Here is an 18,741-nt window from a genome sequence, read left to right as displayed (position 1 = left end):
TGAAGTTCTGCCTCTCTTTAAATACCATTTCACTCATGAGAGTTTAGTAACCCTCCCACTGTAAACCCTCTATGAACTTCAACACCTTTGTAGATTCACCTTTTTTATGGCATCTAGCCTTTTGGTCATGTTTAATTAATTAATTGATGTGTGTGTGTGTGTGTGTGTATAATATATATATATAGGCTGTGTTGAATCTTAGTTGAGGCACTTAGGATCTTTGTGGCATGCAGGATCTTCCATTGTAGCACACAGGCTCTTCGTTGCAGCACATGGGCTTCTCTCTCATTGTGGTATGAGCGTCAGAGTGATTCAGTATTTGCAGTGAGCAGCCTCTCTAGTTGAGGCAGGCAGGCTCAGAAGTTGTGGCATGCAGGTTTAATTTCCCCACAGCCTGCCAAATCTTAGTTTCCCAAGTAGGGATCAAACCTGTGTCTTCTGCATTGGAAGCTGGATCCTTAACCACTGAACCACCAGGCAAGTCCCTAGTCTTTTGTGTTATATTACTTTTATATTACTGTGACTTTTCTTTGCTTATTCAGTTTTTACTTTCTGTTTCTTTTTTCTCTGTGTCTTTGTTGACAAAACTTGAAGCTTCTTAGGTTGTTGTGTTCTGCCTATCATTATATTCACAACAGTATCTAGGATACTTTTCTAGGGTAATAATTAGTAACCCATAAGAATTGTTGAATTAAACTGAATTGCTGGGGACTTCCCTGGTTGTCCAGTGGTTATGAATCTGCCTACAATGCAGGGGATTTGGATTTGATCCCTAGTTGAGGAACTAAGATCCCACATGCCCTGGAGCAAAGAAGCCTGTGAGCTGCAACTATTGGGCCCATTTTCTTTGGAGTCCGAATGTCACAACTAGAGAGTCCGCATACCACAAGCAAATATCTTGCAGGACGCAGTGAAGATCCTGTGTGCTGCAACCAAGACCCACTAAATGCAGTCAAATAAATAAATACATAATTTTAAAAATTGAAATGCTAGGACACTTTTCTATGTATGGCTATTAAACTGAACCTTTCCTAGAATTGGTCAAGAATAAATCTTCAATATTAGTATACTAGAAAATTGTCTTTATGACTGGAAGAATCAATCTGTTTGACAAATAAATGCTGGTAAGTTTACAAAATATGTATTGCTATAAAATAGTAACCAGATATCACAGATACATTGAGTTATGACTGTTCTACAAAGCTAAAAACTTGATTTATGTGAATGACACGTAGGATTTAAAGCTTATTCAGAGTCTATAAAACATTGAAAGAATGTTCCAGACTTTAGGCAGATTTTTAAAACAGAAAGGATAAATCTTGCATGTTTGAATAAAAACATGTATTATGCAGTTTCTTTAGCCTTTTAAACAAAAAGTCAAATCAACTTTGAACAAATATTGTCAAGTAGTACCAGGAACAACTTTGCTTTTTTAATTCATTATTATTGGGCTTCCCAGGTGGCTCAGTAGTACACAATCTGCCTGCCAATGCAGGCGACACAGGTTCAATCCCTGGGTCGGGAAGACACCCTGGAGGAGGAAATGGCAACCCACTCCAGAATTCTTGCCTGGAAAATTCCATGAACAGAAGACCCTGGGGGACTACAGTCCACGCGCTAACGAAGAGTTAGACACTATTGAGCACACATGCATGCAGTCTTTTATAGGCTTCCTGATTCTCTAAAGTTTGGGTCCATTTTTTCTCATCTCTCCTGCCCATATGATTCACATTATATATTTTCTTCTTAGATTATTAAAACGAGAAGAAAGTTTCACATTCATTCCTCGGTCCCGTGAAGAGCTTCCAGACAACTTTCCAAAAGAAATCCCTGGTATCTGCTATTTCCTGGAGGTAAGAACTGGTCCTAAGCAGCCAAAGCCTTCTCTTTCTTCATCGAAAATAAAAAAGGTTTCCTACAACATTGGCACTATGTTCCTCCGGGAGACAAGCCTCTGAGACCTGCTGCAGATCAAAGACTCCTCCAAAAAGCACAAGCCCAGAACATGGGTCATGACAGGAGAATGAAGAGAGAGATTTCTCTTTCACTGCTTTGTTGAGAACAAGCAGTGGAATTTCTGTTATGTCAGGCAATAATCCTGGAAAAAGATGGGTTATGACTGTCAATAAAAAACCTGGAGAGCAAGGGGGTAATGTATTTGTTCTTATGAGTGATTTGGGTCATATATATATTATATATGTATAATACATATATATGTATTTTAATTAATTACAAATGTGGGGCCCATTCAAAACTAATCAACAGTCCATGTTTTCTTGTTTGTCACACATATAGGTATCTTTATATATTTGTATTGCTTTTGAAAGCCAGTTTTGATTATATATTCCTACATTTAGTGAGTTGGTATGAGAGGAATATTTTCTAATTTTGTTTTTCTGAGCAGACATTTCATACATATATCTTGGCAGTGTGGTAAACTTCCCAGCAGGAAAAACTGTTAACTGCAAAATATTTTAGGGATATTACCTATTTTTATACATACCTCTATATAATTTCATGCAGCACTAGATTTTTCAGAATATGCTACTGTATAGTTGATACATTATATAATTCTAACTTATAAGTTAAATATAGTTTCACTTAGACTTAAACATAACCTAGGATTTCAGATGCCAAGAAAGCATTGTATATCTACTTAGTAATTATATCTTTTAGATCTCATTAATGTATCACAGAATCCAAAGGAAATGGAATTTCCTAATAGCAAACGTATGTATCTGTAACCAAGATTAAAGATCTTTTTGCTATTTTCTAAGAAATAACAGTGAAAATAAAATGCTTTGCTACACTGGACCCTTTCAACTTAGCACTTCTAAATATACATAGTTTTTACAATATATTAAATTATAATAAACAGCATCCTACTAAATGACATGGAAGTCTTTCCCCCTCGCCCTGTCACCTTCTTCAATGTATGCTTCCGAAAGGCTAACTGCCCAACTTGGGGATAAATTACTAAACACTGGCATTAGTGAGAAAGAAGTGTAGGTTATTTTGCCAAGGATGTTGTTTATTCTTGCATAATAAAAACAAGGGAAAATGTGCTTTATGAATTTGAGATTTTTTACTGTTCTTCCATAGTTTATTTGATGTGACTTTTAAATTCAGTGAATCACCTTCATTAACACTGAAGTATGCCTAACCTCCATACTTAGTAATCACAGTAGTTACAGATAGGCTTTCATTGCATGTTCTGATTAACAATGCATGAAAATATTATTACAGACTCACCCTGAAATTAGGAGCACAGTGTGTCCACAATTTTCCTAATTTGGTTCAGATATAAAAACTAAGTTTCTCTTCAGTCTAATTAGTTAGAAAGTATTGTTTCCTTGAAACCTTGTGGTGGCCAGTTTCTTACTCCAGTAAGTATATTCATCGGTAGCTTATGTCTACTGAATAAAACACATTTTTCTGTTTAGGGTTTTGACTGCATTATGATTTGCTTATCACATAACTCAGTTAAGGAATATATTAACTAGTGTCCAATGTAGTCTGTGAGGATTAATTAGTGTTTTCAAGCTCCCTAAGTATACAGCTAGGAAATACTTTTAGATATGCAAAATATTTGTTATAATGGTTATCATTTTTATAATGATTGAACTCTGTCTCTCCTTGGAGCATAAGAGGACACAAGTGTAACACTTTTCATGTGGAGATAGGACCTAGATCCTGAACTCTCTGAATCCTTGCCTGTCCCTCCATTCCTTGGATCTAGGTCTCTGTTTTTAACCACATCTGAGCAAGAAGGCCAGGGTGTTTATAGGAAGCTGTGGAGGCAGAGGACAAGGTGCTCTCATATGAATAATTACTCACAAAATAATTTCTTTAGTGGCCTAGAAGATTAACTCACTTCTTCCATAGGAAATAGAGGGCAAGCTTACAGTCAGTGTGGAAAGAATAGGCTCTGGGAGCACTTTAATCCTCCTGCTGAGACTAGGAAATGCCTTAGCTATGCCAGTGGTCTTCTTATAGCGCAGGAGCATGCGGAAAGAACCAAACTCACTGAAGTCATTTATGCTTATTCTGCACAGTCACTTAAAGCATATTGTGAAATAGTAAATTGTAAGTATTTTAATCATAACCAATGTGTTTTGTGACCATAAGGCTGAAAGGGACTTCCAAGAATCATCCGATCTATTTCTCTGCTTTTTGTAAAGATTTGTCTAAGCAACTATTCTAAACATATGGTTATTTTCTCTATACTTAAAACTATCTGTGGGAAGCATATTGTAAAAGCATCCTCGACAATCTACTTCATTATCTAGTAGTTGCTGATAGGGCTTGGGATAAGAATTGTATATATTCAATTTGTGAGACGAGTAAGCTCTTTCTTAGTTTATATGATTTTACTTAGAGAAAAGTAGCTATTTACATTGTCACAAATGTCACAATGAAGAATATGCCAGAGATCTATTCAATATCACAAACAGGATGTAAACTACATTTTTCATACAATATATATCTTTGAAGATATAGTCTGAGGCAATATTCTGATCTGTCACATTTTTCCAACCTAGTACAGCTGACTTATAGTAGCTGCACTCTTCCTATATGTATTTGCAAAATATGGTATAAAATGGCAATTCATTCTAGCTGCAATCATAGAATTTAGAGGCTGTGAAAAAGCATTATATTTTTATGTGTCCTATAGAGTACAATACATGTATCCTCCATTAGCAATTGTGATTGTAATAACGGGTGGCATTTGGTATTTCATTTGACAAATATCTATACAGTATTTGCATGGACAAACTATTACATCCATCATGTGTTTTAGTGTGGCAGATTGGAAGGAATTTAAATGAATGTCCCTTTAGAAATCAAGTGGTATTAAATTGGGGAAATGGCTTTACCCACTCTAAAGGGGATACTTTAAGGGAAAAAATGGCACCTATAGTCCTCTGTTTCAGTTATCTTTCAAGCAACTGGTTTGAAGAAGTTACTTTATGACTAGCCATCAGTACCAAACCTTCATGTTGGCATCAATACAATTTTAATGGAGAGAATGTCATTGTTTACAAATAAATGAGTCATATAACAAAGCCAGAAACCCCCCATAAGTACCCAAAACATACTGTACAGTATGTGCTTTGTGAACCGTAATAAATAAGTAACAGCCATAATAAAAAGAATAATGCTCAATGCCTAAAGAACACATATAGTTGGGACTCTTGACTGTGTAGTGTTGAGTAGAGATGGGAAGGAAGAAACAACTTCTAGATAACAGTTTAGTCCAACTATCTAAAATCGGCCTTGATACTCATCTCTTCTCTTAAAAATTTAAAATATTTTTTGATTTCCCTTTTAATGTCTGATTATGTGTGAAATCCAGTGAGCTGTGTATGACCAATGGTGACTCTGAGACAGGCACTGATGGCCTAAGACTTGAGAGTGGGTTTATGGGGGATCCAGTGCTTCAAGTATGTATTCTCAAGATCTCACACTTTTCTTATCTAGTAACAATAGTAGCAGGAGCATAGCGTTTTAGTGTCAAAGTGCAAAGTTGCGTGTCTCTCCAGGAGCAAAATAGAACAACAACTTAAACAAAATCTCATTCACAAGTCTTAATTTGGCAAATTCCTCCAAAGAGTTATAGCAATAAAGCAAAATTAAATTGACGGATAGAGAACACAAAATCACAGAGAATTTGGAAAACTGCCAGGATGTCTTTTTCTACAGAATCATACTGATATTAGTTGAAATGGTATATCTGATATCATGAGGTATAAAGAGGGAGCTCAAGATTATGAATGTCATTAAAAATATTTATTGAAGATTCCTTGTATTCCTAACTCAAGGCAAGTTTGCGGATTATTAGAGAAGACAGTAAAACTTGCATTTGTAGGTTTTTGTGTGTATGCATTTTCAGCACAACTTAACCCATGCCCAGATCCTCTCTTACTCCATGCTGTCATTGGAAACCATCTTACCAAGTCAAGTTTGGTTCCATCAAACCCCATTTTCTCTGTACCTCTGAACCTAACATGGCCATAGAAAGAGTTGCAGATGCCTATTTTAGACAGATTGGAAGATACACAAAACTCCAGGCCCAAGTAACAAAGCACATATCAAGTGAACTAACCATTCTTAGTTGAGCTGGAGTCATATACAGGTATAAATGCTTATACCTGTAGCTTCTTTCTCTGCTCTCTTCAAAATACAATCTGGCTCTAAGCACTTTGTGCAATTTCAATACATGTTCCTTCAGAATGAATTACACATGGCTCTGAATAGGCTCTGGGTGGCACCAGATGTCTTTCAGCCAACAATACCTAGAAATTCAAGTCTAAGACCTAAGCCCTATATTATAGCCTGGGTATTTCTCTTAGATTATACCCTGATGCTGGGAAAGATTGAGGACAAGAAGAGAAGGGGCAACAGAGGATGAGATGGCTGGATGCATCACTAACTCAATGGATATGAGTTTGAGCAAACTCAGGGAAATAATGAAGGACAGGGAAGCCTGGCATGCCACAGTTCATGGGGGTAACAGAATCGGACACAACTTGGTGACTGGAAAACTATAGCAGATCTTTGGCTACAAAAATTATGCCATTTCAGAGGCTTCTATGAGCATATCTTATTAGATGTAACCTGAAAAACACAATGCCCAAGAGGCTTAATTATTAAAGTGTAACATACTACATTCTGCATGATGATTCTTTAAGGGTTGCTCTTGGTATGAATACACTTAATTTATAACCAGCTGACTTAACATGTACATAAACTGTGTTAACATGATTGAACGAATTTTACTGTTAAATGGATAAACTGACTGCAGCTGTGGACTCAGTTTCATGCTCCTCCTGGTCTTGAATGAAGAACAGACACTGATATTATATACAGACTAACATAAATTTTGTCAGAGCATTTTGAGACAGCGTGCAAAATTCCTTATACTTGATTCGAAAAGTTGAAGCCTGAGTATTATGTTACCTTTCTGTTTACTTCCTTCTTTTGTTCCTTTTTTCCTTTCATAAAAGTCATTGCTCCTTCTTTTCTTTCTTCTTCCTTTCATTAAAAAGTCATTGATACATTTCTAAACAGGAAGAATCACAGCTAATCTTATGTTACAGAATAGTTTTAGTTTTATAAAGTAATAAACAATGCGCATTTGTGTGCACTGAATGTAGATATTACATGATTAAAAGGAATGACATGTTGGAAGGACTTGGCATATAGAGAAGTAAAGTCTGTGTCTTTATTTCTGTTGTCTGTGACACACAAACCACAGCTTCAGCCACGTGCCTCGTTGGCAGTTCCATCCTTACTAAGAAATGATCCTGTTCAATGTTTCAACGCATCGCTTGGCAGTGTCTGTGCCTTAGGAAGCTTTTAGTAGTGGTAGTAGTTTAGTCACTAAGTCACGTCCGACTCTTGTGACCCCATAGACTGTAGTCCGCCAGGCTCCTCTGTCCTTGGGATTCTCCAGGCAAGAATACTGGAGTGGATTGCCGTTTCCTTCCCCAGGGCATCTTCCCCACCCAGGAATCAAACCCAGGTCTCCTGCATTATGGGCAGATTCTGTACCAACTGAGCTATGAAGGAAGACCTGAGGAAATTTTAGGGACACAAATTACTGGGCTTTACCTTTAAGATTTGGATTCAGTAGGTTTCAGGTGAAGGCTTAGGAATCTATATTTAGAAAATCACTCTAGGTTATGCTAATATACAGCCAGATTTGGGGATCATTGAATAATATTCAAATAATCCCAATTACTAGGAATAAATACAAGCTGACTGAGATAGAAATATATTATTTTATTTGTAGTTATTTTTAAAAGCAAATGCTCCAGGTTTCATAGCATTATTTCTTTCACAAGTTTTAATTTTTCAGCTTTGGTTTCAAATTTATAGTCCACTTTTTGAGCATAAGTCTTCAAATTTACTATAGACTTAAGTCAATACTGATAAGCATGAGGGATTAATATTGCTCACTATTAGGAATTCTAGACACAGTAAGATTTTCTTAGAAACTGCCAGAGCTGTGCAGAGAACATCACAATATTTGCTGACCCTTACCACCAAGATATGAACTATGACTGTTTGGACAGAGAAGTAAATGTCAAAGTAACAGCCTTACTTCTGAATGCTTTGATTTTTATGTTCTAAAACATCACCAACGTAATGCTTAGTCTCACTCTGTACTTTTCACATTGAATCATACATTCATCTAAAAATTATGTCCTAGCAATATTTTATAACAACCTTTAAGCAATAATCTAAGCCATGATGATGATGATGTATGAAACTTGCAGTCCTCTGCAAGTTCAGGGAAAGAGAGACATGTCTTACATAAGCAATAATATAAGTAGTGTGGACTTTTAAATGATATTCACCATTCTACTACAGCAAAATGAGCAGCAAGGGATAGATAAAAAATTATCTGAGCAGGTAACATGCTTAATCTCTCTCATAAATTCTTCATTTTCACACATGCTATGAAGTAATTGATATGTTCTGATCAGATTGTTTCAAATATATAATTATTGATATCTATCATAATATGATTTCTATTCCTCTGAAAGCATTGTGAATGTTTTACACCCAGATTTTCAGATCTTTGTAGTATATAATAAATAGAAGTTTTTAAGTATAGATAAATGAGCAAGAATATAGAATGGGTTGGATGAACTAATTGAGAGTGTAGGCTTGGCAAAAATATAGATACACCTTGGGATAAGGTAATTAATTCAACTATTTGTTTTATTAGGTCTGATAAGATGAAAGTTTAAAGAGTCATTTTCACTGTTTTCTGTGATACTGAATGTTTAGTAGGTACAATAATATTTTGGCTTTCAGAATGTGATTGGTTGAAATTCATCTGTAGTATAATTTTAAAATGTCTGAAAATTATTGTGTAATTATATTTTAAATAGCCTGTACTTTTCATTTGACAATTACACTAAAGCTCACAGGCTTCAGAATGATTAATTCATATTTCTATTTTCTTAAAATATAATTTTAATCAGATACAGCATGGTTAATAATAATCAGTCCTTTAGTAGTTAAATTGTTCCTCCCTCATTTAGAATCATGTATCAGGATTACAACTAAAGTAACAGGTAAATTTATGATACACTGAGGTACTTCTAATCATCTGATTATTATTTAGCAAAATCATATAAGGTCAGAATCCATTCCTAAGCCTCTAAATAAGAATGTTGTTTAGTCGTTAAGTCATGTCTGACTTGTTGTGACCCCATGGACTGTAGCCTGCCAGGCTCCTCTGTCCATGAGATTACAGCTTCTATTATTGTCTAGATGGATAAACTCCCTTATAATTTTGAATCTGAACACAATTGGAATCGTGAGTGAACTTGCTAGTATTTTACCTTTCAACTACCAACATCAAAGCTTAAATTAACATCCTCCTACACACAGTTTATAAAATTCCCCTATAAAAATTAAACAGGGTGTGTTGAGTCACTGGGAAAGTTGTTTATTTTTTCCTACTGAGAAAGCATTTGATGATCATCTTCTTGTATATCATTGGAAGCTTATACCTTAATATGCTTTTGATAATAAATAATAAAAATATTGAGTCCACTAAAAATTACAGTAAATTTAATTTCCTCAGTTATGTAGTTGCTGATCAGACCACTCTTAATGTTAGACTTAAGTACTATTGCTAATTATTTGAAAGCAGAAGAGACAAGAAAAACTAAATGATGAGCTTAAGTAACAGCTTTTTTCTAATTCTTTTGATATATATTTTTTAAATAAAGGAATTGGTTTATATTTAATCTTCCTCTGTGGCCTTTTGGCTAGTTGGAGATAAAGAAGGGATTCTACTAAATGAATTTTTACTGTGGGCTATTAAGTGTAATTAATAAGTAGAACAGTAATGTATTAATTGGGATAAAATCAGAATTCTGCAAAATTGTTTCCTCACATTCCTTACTTTTTTTAAAGACAGTTCTTCCCATTTTGCTGCCTGGCATCAGACTCAGTACACAGGGACAGATGGAGGGGTGGGATGAGCAGGAGCTTTAGATGAGATTGGTTAGAGATTGAACTTTTTTCTTTGTGAAAGTATACACACTCCTAAAGGGAGGCAGTTTTCATAATAGACACATGTGCTTTAGTGAAAGCCAAATGATTTGCTCATTTTTATTTTAAAAAGAAAATAGAAAAAAATCCTTCATGAACTAGTTTCAGTTTTCTTAGGAGGTAGTGACAACCTCTTAGCAGGGGCACACATCTGTGAAACTGGAATTAGAAGCTCACAAAGCTATATATAGAGACTCTGAAGGTGGTAGATACAGCTAGTTTTGGTTACGATGATTAAGATCAATGCAAGTGTCAGAATATCTGGACTTGAGGAGCAAAGAAGAAAAAATACCAGATCAGATCAGATGTATATCACAGAAAGCCTGTGAAAATTAGCACAAAAGACTATCTGTGTTCAAGTAATACTAAAGCAAAATATTTTTTTTCCTGCCTGGTTGAGCACAATTTGATTTTGTACTTCATTTTTTGTTGTTGTTGTTCTGACATTATAGAAGTTATATCATTCTCTAGTTGGAAAATCTAATCACAAAGATTAGGAAATATTTATTCTGTGTAGTTACATCTATAAAATGGCTTGGGGGATCTATACTATATTCTATATTCTTCTTCACATTGCTTACAAATTGGGCTTTAGCTGCAAGCAAACAGGTGATCAACTTTAGAGGAGATAAAAGATTTTATGACACCAGGCCTTTCCATCTTATTCTGGGATGCTCCAGAGTCCTGGAGCTGGGGAGACAATTACCTCACAACATTTGATGATGTTCTGAGAGATGAAGGTGTACTCCCAGTCTTTTAAAATTAAACGGGTTAGTCTCTAAACATCATTTAAAGATGTTTCACTTTACATGAAGCTAGTTAATTCAAGCAGTTTGTTTAGAACTGAAATTTTAAAAGGAAGAAACAAACCTGAGCAATTTTTAATCAGAATTATTAGACTGTTTTTTTTCATTTATTTTTAAGTGGAGAAAAATTGCTTTACAATATTGTATTGGTTTCTGCTGAACAACAACACAAATCAGCCATAAGTTTACATATATTCTCTCCTTCTTGAACCTCCCTCCCTCCCACCAAGCCCCCATCCCATCCCTCTAGGTTGTCACAGAGCACCAGGTTGAGCTCCCTGTGTTAGAAAAATAATTTAGGACAAAAAGTTGCTGTCTTGAAAGCCAGGTTAGTTATAGCAAAATTTCAGAATGCTAAAGATTTTTGAAAGTTTTCTAAAGGTATGAAGTGCTTCAGCACTGAGAAAGAAAAAAGATAACAAAGAATTACAAATCACATTTCAATTTTTTTCTCTATGTTTTCCATTTGTTGCAAGAAAGAAAGATGTAGAAGATGTCAAAAATGAGTCAAAGTTATTAATTTTGGCAATGAGCTATGGTTTATAAATTTGGCAACATTCTTTTACTTAAAATAATAAGCTGTTTTTTAATAATATGAGGGTTAAGGGTAACAGTCAAGTATACTGTATTCCCATTCATCTATATATGGATCTAGAGCAAAGTATCTCAACTTCTCAGAATAAATCTAGATGAAAAATAATTTATGTTCAAAATTTTGAACAATAAATATGTTATTCTATATGTTTTCTGACTAACAAGAAGGTATGCATTTCTATACTTAATGAAATCTCAATTCCTAAAACAATTCTATTTTTATTGATTCCCAAGAAGCTTTCCTTCATGGTCAATATCACTATCGTTGAAGGCTGGCAGGAGAGTATGAGATGATATATAATACTAGGATGATCTGCACCAATTATTTCTGTAAAATAATTTAAAATCTGCCCCCCTCAAAATTTTTAAGCTTTTTTTTTAGTTCAAATCTCCATAGTTAAAGAAAACTCCATGTTGGAGTGGCCAGATGTTATCAACATGAAACCCCCCTCTCCAAATTTTATTGGTATAAATTACCAGGTTAAAATCAGATTGGCTTGAAGTCTCAGATAAATTGTTTTTGTATTATTTGACTAGAAAGTGTTATCAAGAATAAGAAATTTAAAAAAAGAATAAGAAATTTATTCTTATGTTAGATTTCATTCTAGCAAAGCACGTCTAGATAAACTGGATGACTATAATTATCTACAATAATTCAAGGAATTTTAAAAAATATATTTTTGCTCTTGTTGTACAAAGATAATTACTAGTGAATGGTAGCCAAAATTATTATTCTTATCCTTTTAATTTGTTTCAAGTATGTTACCAGACAATTATAAAATCCATCCCTTTCAGTTGTTATGCAATTCAGTGACCTGAAACTGTTGGTACTCATTGCTTTTTCTTTTAATCCTTAAAATTCTTTTTTTTCCTGTCTAAAGAAAAATTCTCCTACTAAAATGCAAATGCATATCTGACTATAGGAAGTATCCCATTTTACTTCAGCTGGACTGCAACCAAAAAAAAAAAGACACCTACATAGAAGATTACAAGAGACAAAAATCACTTTGCCTACATTAAATTGCCTAAATAGCTCAACCCTGTTAACTTAGAAGAAAGTTGAAGATAGATGGGAAGGCTAACTGATTATAGTTTATTTTTAAAGCACTATTAATACATAACAGAATATCATGAAATTCAGCATGTCAAAATTTTGATCAAGAAACAGGAAATATGCTAATCAGAATAAAAAGATTTAAAGGAACAAATAATCTTGTTTTATATGTGCCCATCAGTGCAGAATTTGGGAATATTTGGTACTATGTCATTAATCAATACTTGCATTATGATCTAATTTAATATTAGCATAGTCTTTATGCTGATAAGAAACCAGGCAAGAGTCCAAATATCAAGTGTGGCTATAACTTGAATAAACAATAGAGTTTGATGTTACTTCTGAGTAAGATTATTGATGAACGTAAAATGAATGGGCTATATCTATAGGTGTTACATGCAGTAAAATATTTGGGCTCAAGTTTGTCAGCATCCTCAGCTTCTCTTTTCTATCTCTCCCTCCCTCCTTTCCTTCCTTTAATCCCTCCCTCTTCCTCTCACCCCTTCCTTCCTTCCTTTTTTTCTTTTTCTTATAAAGTATGTGAAAAATAATATTTTATTATTATGGTTGAGATTGCTTTTTCACTTTCACATGATGGGACACTTTGTGAATTCATGAGATAAGGAAAAGAAGGTGACTATTCAGATACAGACCACTTGGGTATAGAAATGATTGAGACAATTGAGAACTTGGCTTCTATAGACATTTCATCAGTTAAGACAAACATGAATTTTTGTTTTCTTTTTAAAATGCTCTTCTTTTATTGAATTTTAACACGATTTCAAGAAATATCAGGGTCACCCTTTTTGGACAATCTCCTCCTACAAACATCTTAATTTGAAAAAATCCTCTTGTTTTCAAATGGTAAATCTTTCCTTGGGTACCACACTGCTAAAGATAAAAATAGAAAAGAAGCTTCTTCTACCTATAGGGAAATTTTTTTGCAAAATCTACTTCCCAGGTACTACTTGATTTTGTTGGCTCTTTGTCTAGAGATGACTGATACACTGTGTTGCTTCCTGTATACCCTTCTGTAACTCAGTTTGACATAGTATGGTGTTTGGGTTCTTTTTTGAGGGTTTGAAAATGTTTGCTATCAATTTCATGTCTACTGTATTGAAAAAGTAATATGTATTCCAAATTTCTTAGCTCTATGCCTTTAAATTTTGGCATATATTCAGATAGTTGTTTATAACCATCATTTTGAGTTATTCACTAGAATTAACAAATTACCATAATCTTAAGTATAAAAACACAGGTTGGATCATTTTATGGTAGTTATATTGAGGGATCAATTATTTACAAATCCCAATCCAAAACCATTTTTTTTCCAGGGAAATTCAGTGATTTCTAGCAGATAATATGATTCATAAAGGAAAAGAAATAAAACATCTCATTTAAAGGAATAATGAGAAAGACAGAGAGTATGTTCTTCTATTTTAGATATCCCTAAAACCACAATAATTTGAACAAGTCTTGAACAAGATTTAAAGAATATTTAATCTCTAAAACTTAAAATTTTATTAATTTTTTGTTGTGTATTAATATTACATTCAAGCTCTTTACTAAGTTTTCTATGTGACATACATTTGTTTGTGTTCATTAACAGCAAATTATGTAGAAATGATATAGCTATGTTTTCTCTCTGGAAAGATTTGCTTCAGTAAGTCAAATACCTTTGAATTTTGGTATTTATTTCTCATTTGAACTTCATTGAACACCTCAGGGATCTTCTACTGTAACAAATCAGGTAGTCTGTCAAAGGAAAGGATATGAAAAATTCAGAAAATTTAAAACTTCAAAGGGAAGAATTTCTATGTCAATCAATTTTTATTTATTCCACATTGATATTTATTTTGAAATTGTGAAAAAATAGGCATCTTCCATATAAATTGACATCTATGAACATGCGAATTTCTTTCTTCCTATATTTTTCAGTGTTAAGAAAACCTTTGTCTTGAAATGATAGACCTTAATACTTTTTTTTCTTTTTGGAAGAAATATGACCAGTATCTTTGTCATTTTTATTTGTTGAGGGAAATGTTTTAAGTAATGAATGTAAAAATAGAAGAAATATGGTTGAGGAAAACAGATGAAATATAAGGTGACATTTGAGCAGCTGTGAGCTACAGCCCCATTTTCTCCCTCTATTTTGTTGCCTCTTACTAAATTTATATTGAAGGCCCAGACTGGCAAAAATAACAACTACTAGTCATTGTCTCCTTTTATTATTTAGAAATAAGCAAAAATTATTCCAACTATGTGGAAATTGATTCACATAATAATGGCAGCTTATTACTACTATGAAAGTCAGGTTAAGTTCAAATAGAAAAACAGTTCATGGGCAAAACAACTTTTTGATTTTCTTAGAGTTGAATTAACAGCTTTTTCTTTAAAAAAAAAAAACTTCCTGAAAAGTTTTCCTTGGACAAACTGTAATTTTATAACTGCCTTTAATCACATTATAATTTTGGTAATCAAGTGACAAAGCTGTCTCATTATGCTTTTAAAATTTATCAATTAAGTGCATTTTAGAAGAGATCGGGCATGTTCAGGGTGGTATGGCTATAGACAATTAAGTGTATTTCAGAAATAATACATATCATTCTTCATTTCAAAATCAATCTACCTGAATTCCGACACTTCAACTGTGAATAGCCATTTTACCAAGCCAAAGGTTTTCATTTCCCTAACAGTATTTAGATAAAAACAAAACAAACAAAAATCTGCCTGCTCATTTTAATGTGTAAGTAGCCAATGCATTTCTATCAAACATTCAAATGCTATACAAATATAAACAGGTTTCCCCAACCCACTTAATAAAATCACATGAGTATACTGTGCTAGGCCTTCATTCAGTTCCTCTGCATGGGGTAGGTTTTACTTAACCAGATAACAGAATTGTTTTAATGTTTTGTCCAATTCATTTGCTATAATCTTATGTGTCTAAATTTTTTGTTTGACCTGTAATGTAAATAGTATTTTCCATTTGCTATTCTATTATCAAATTATAATTTGTAAACCATTACTTTTAAAAATCTAGTTATCACAAACTTAAACTGCAATGTCATAAAATAATACTAAGAAATATACTAATATATTCATAGGGCATGGTTAAGTTACATATGTTTTGAAATGTCAAGCTATTTTTGAATTTTAAAGATGATTGCATCCTTTAAACATGTAGCATTAATTTTAAAAGTTTGTTTGGTGTTTCATATTATATTTTAAGGTATTTTTTCTTTACTCAATAGTACAAGTTTAGAGAAGCTTTCTGATTGAAAGGATGAAATATGTCTCATTTCACTAGAAGTTTAAGAATACTAGTGTGTGTAAAAGTATGTAAGCACTTATAGGATTATAAACGTCTTTGCTTTTGATGTAACACCACTTTTTATTCATTTGATTGTGCTTATTTATAGTTATTCTAAATCGTGCATGATGTAAATAGTATGTTTCATTATGTAAAATGTCTTTGTATTTACAGACCGAAAAATAAGATAAATTTGTATATGAAAAATCAGTGATTAAAAATTTGGGATTCTTATAAAACAAAGTAGAAATAACAGTTGTGTGTTCTATTTACATAATTCATTACAAAACTCTCTGTTTAAACCAAACATTTATTTACCTTATAAGTCAAAACTGTCACTTATAAAATATTTAAATCAATAAACAATACCAAAACAGACAAGTCTATAGATCCTTACTAGTGTATTTTTTCATACCATGACTGACAATGACTTAGAATATGAATGAATAGTAAATGAAAGAATGGGGAGCCAGTAAATGAGTGAATGGAGTGTGCACAACGTGTTATCATTATGACTAAAGATGATGCTACTGACACAACATCAGGCAAGGCCAATTTTTAATTATTTTTATAATATGAAAACTCTCCTTAATTACTAAATATCTTCCAGAACTTCAGTGTCCATAGTCCTGGAGAGAAGGCTTGAGAGGAAAGGCAGTACTCTTAATTTGATCTTTGCCGCAGGACTCTGTAAACTGAGGAGTTTTATGGGTCTCCAATGCTTGTTTCAGTCTTGTCTTTTTCTTACTCTTTTCCAATCTATCTCCTTTTTTCTTTTTTCTATTTTTCTTTTCTTTATTTTGTTTTTGAGCGCAGAAGTCATTAGCCTCTCCAAATTTTGTGTACAAACTACACAGTTCTGTCCTAAACTTAACTCCTCTTGGTACTTTATGAAATGCAAGACGAAGAAGCCAATACACAGTATTCTGGCTCTCCGTGTTACCAAATTCTTATTTGGCTGCTTGCCACTCAAAATCCAATAATTCAAGGAGCAAGTGTCCGTAGAAAGGAAAGATGCTTTAATCAGAAAAGTCTACAACTTGGAGAGATGGTGAACTCATTTCCAGAAATCAACTCCAAGGATTCTGCTCAACCATGACAGTCTTTAAAGAAGAAAATGATGGAAGGGAAGGAGCTCAGTGAATCACTGAGGCAGTGTTTGGGGTTCTTTAGTATATGGAAAAGCAGAGACATCACTTTGCTGACAAAGGTTCCTATAGCCAAAGCTATGGTTTTTCCAGTAATCATGTACGGATGTGAGAGTTGGTCCATAAAGAAGGCTGAGTGCCAAAGAATTGGCACTTTTGAATTGTGGTGCTGGCAAAAGACTCTTGAGAGTCCCTAGGATTGCAAAGAGATAGAACTAGTCAATCCTAAAGGAAATCAACCCTGAATATTCATTGGAAGGACTGATGCTGAAGCTGAAGCTCCAATACTTTGGCCACTTAATGTGAAGAGCTGACTCACTGGAAAAAAACCCTGATGCTGGGAAAGATTGAAGGCAAAATGAGAAAGGAGTGGCAGGGGATGAGATGGGTATATAGCATCAGTGACACAATGGACATTAATCTGAGCAAAGCCCTCTTGCTAGTTTTTAGCAGGGTGTTTTATGACTGTTAGAAAGAAGCGTAATCAGATAAGAGACGCACCTCAAGTTTCACCAGCCCCCTCTCCCACCATATGCATTTTTGAGATAGAATGGTACGAGGTGTCTCGCCAGGCCATAAAACAATTGACATGAATATTGGTTTGTTGAGCCATTATCAGCCCAAGGTTTGAGAAAAGGAAAAAAAAATAAAAAACTGTTAGTCTTCGGCAGAACTGGTTTCATCAACAGAGAAGGAAAAAAAAGTCTTCCACTTGCAGTTTACTTCCTCCTACTTCTTGGGGACCTCTGGCCTTCCTACCTGTTACCCTTTCATTCCACATTTTTATTTTAGGAGAATCATGTTGCCTAGGGAAAGGGGCGGCTTTCTCATTCCATAACTGGCTCTGAGCTGATAAGGGGTGTCATTCCTAAATTGGTGAGGCAACATATTCTCCTAGCCCGCATATTGAGGGTCTCTGATCCAGAGGTCTTAAGTAGTAGTTGGAAGAAGCTGTGGCACTTGTCGGAGTTTGAACAACAATTTGTAACTTAAAAGCTTTCATGCAGCTAGAAACAAATCCAGCTACACAGTTACAGATGCAGGGAGCAAACAGCAAAAACAGAAAAATCAGAATTATTGCAATTAAGATAGTTTTCCACCATGTGGAACTAGTTAACGTCTCCCAAAGTGAAGCAACTGAAGCTTCAGGATTATCCATAGCCTGAATCATTGTGTTAATGTGTTTAGTAAAGTGAGTAACATTAGTGCTGCTACCTGGAATATATGCACAACACTGGGTATGAATAATGGCACAAGTTCCTCCTTGTGTGGCTGTTAGAATATCTAAGGCCAGTCTGTTGTAAAACCACCTTTCTAATTTGTACTTGTTCAGCATTAAGGGCTGAAATAGCTTTTTGAGAATCTTGTAAGGCTTGTTGAGTAGTTAGAGCATCAACTCATAGCATAACCTCTGTAGTTCCCAGGGAGGGAACAAATATTGCAGCCAAATAACCATACCAGTGAAATACAGACCTTATCCAATGAGTTCTAAGGTGTGGCAAAATAGCAGGCTTCTCTGGAGGCTCTGAAAATGTGAAGCCATGAGTAAAAGTTAGACCTAGGGTGCATCCTCCTATCCAGCCAGGGGGAAGCCACACCCTTAGGTAAGAGCCCCACATATCCAGTAGGTCCCTTTTGGAGCAAGCCAGTGTGACTGAGGGATCCAGTCCCAATCAGTGCCTGGCCAGGCAAAAAGAGGACCTGAACTGGGGTTAGAAAACACAGAAATGATTACATTGCATATTTCTT

The 18,741-nt window shown here is 34.4% G+C and overlaps 1 protein-coding gene across 1 annotated transcript in view; it reads left to right on the top strand.

Moving 5' to 3' along the window:
- Nucleotides 1-16,222, top strand: part of GUCY1A2 (guanylate cyclase 1 soluble subunit alpha 2) — a 516,653-nt gene extending 500,431 nt beyond the window's left edge. Inside the window, exon 8 of the mRNA XM_025266957.3 lies at nt 1,751-16,222. Coding sequence (XP_025122742.1) covers nt 1,751-1,958 — 208 coding nt within the window. The 3' untranslated portion in view covers nt 1,959-16,222. The remainder of the gene's footprint in view (nt 1-1,750) is intronic.
- The last annotated feature ends 2,519 nt before the right edge of the window (nt 16,223-18,741 follow it).

The sequence above is a fragment of the Bubalus bubalis genome, chromosome 16 (assembly GCF_019923935.1).
Source record: "Bubalus bubalis isolate 160015118507 breed Murrah chromosome 16, NDDB_SH_1, whole genome shotgun sequence".
Lineage (NCBI taxonomy): Eukaryota > Metazoa > Chordata > Mammalia > Artiodactyla > Bovidae > Bubalus > Bubalus bubalis.
This window is presented reverse-complemented; position numbering and strand designations above follow the sequence as displayed.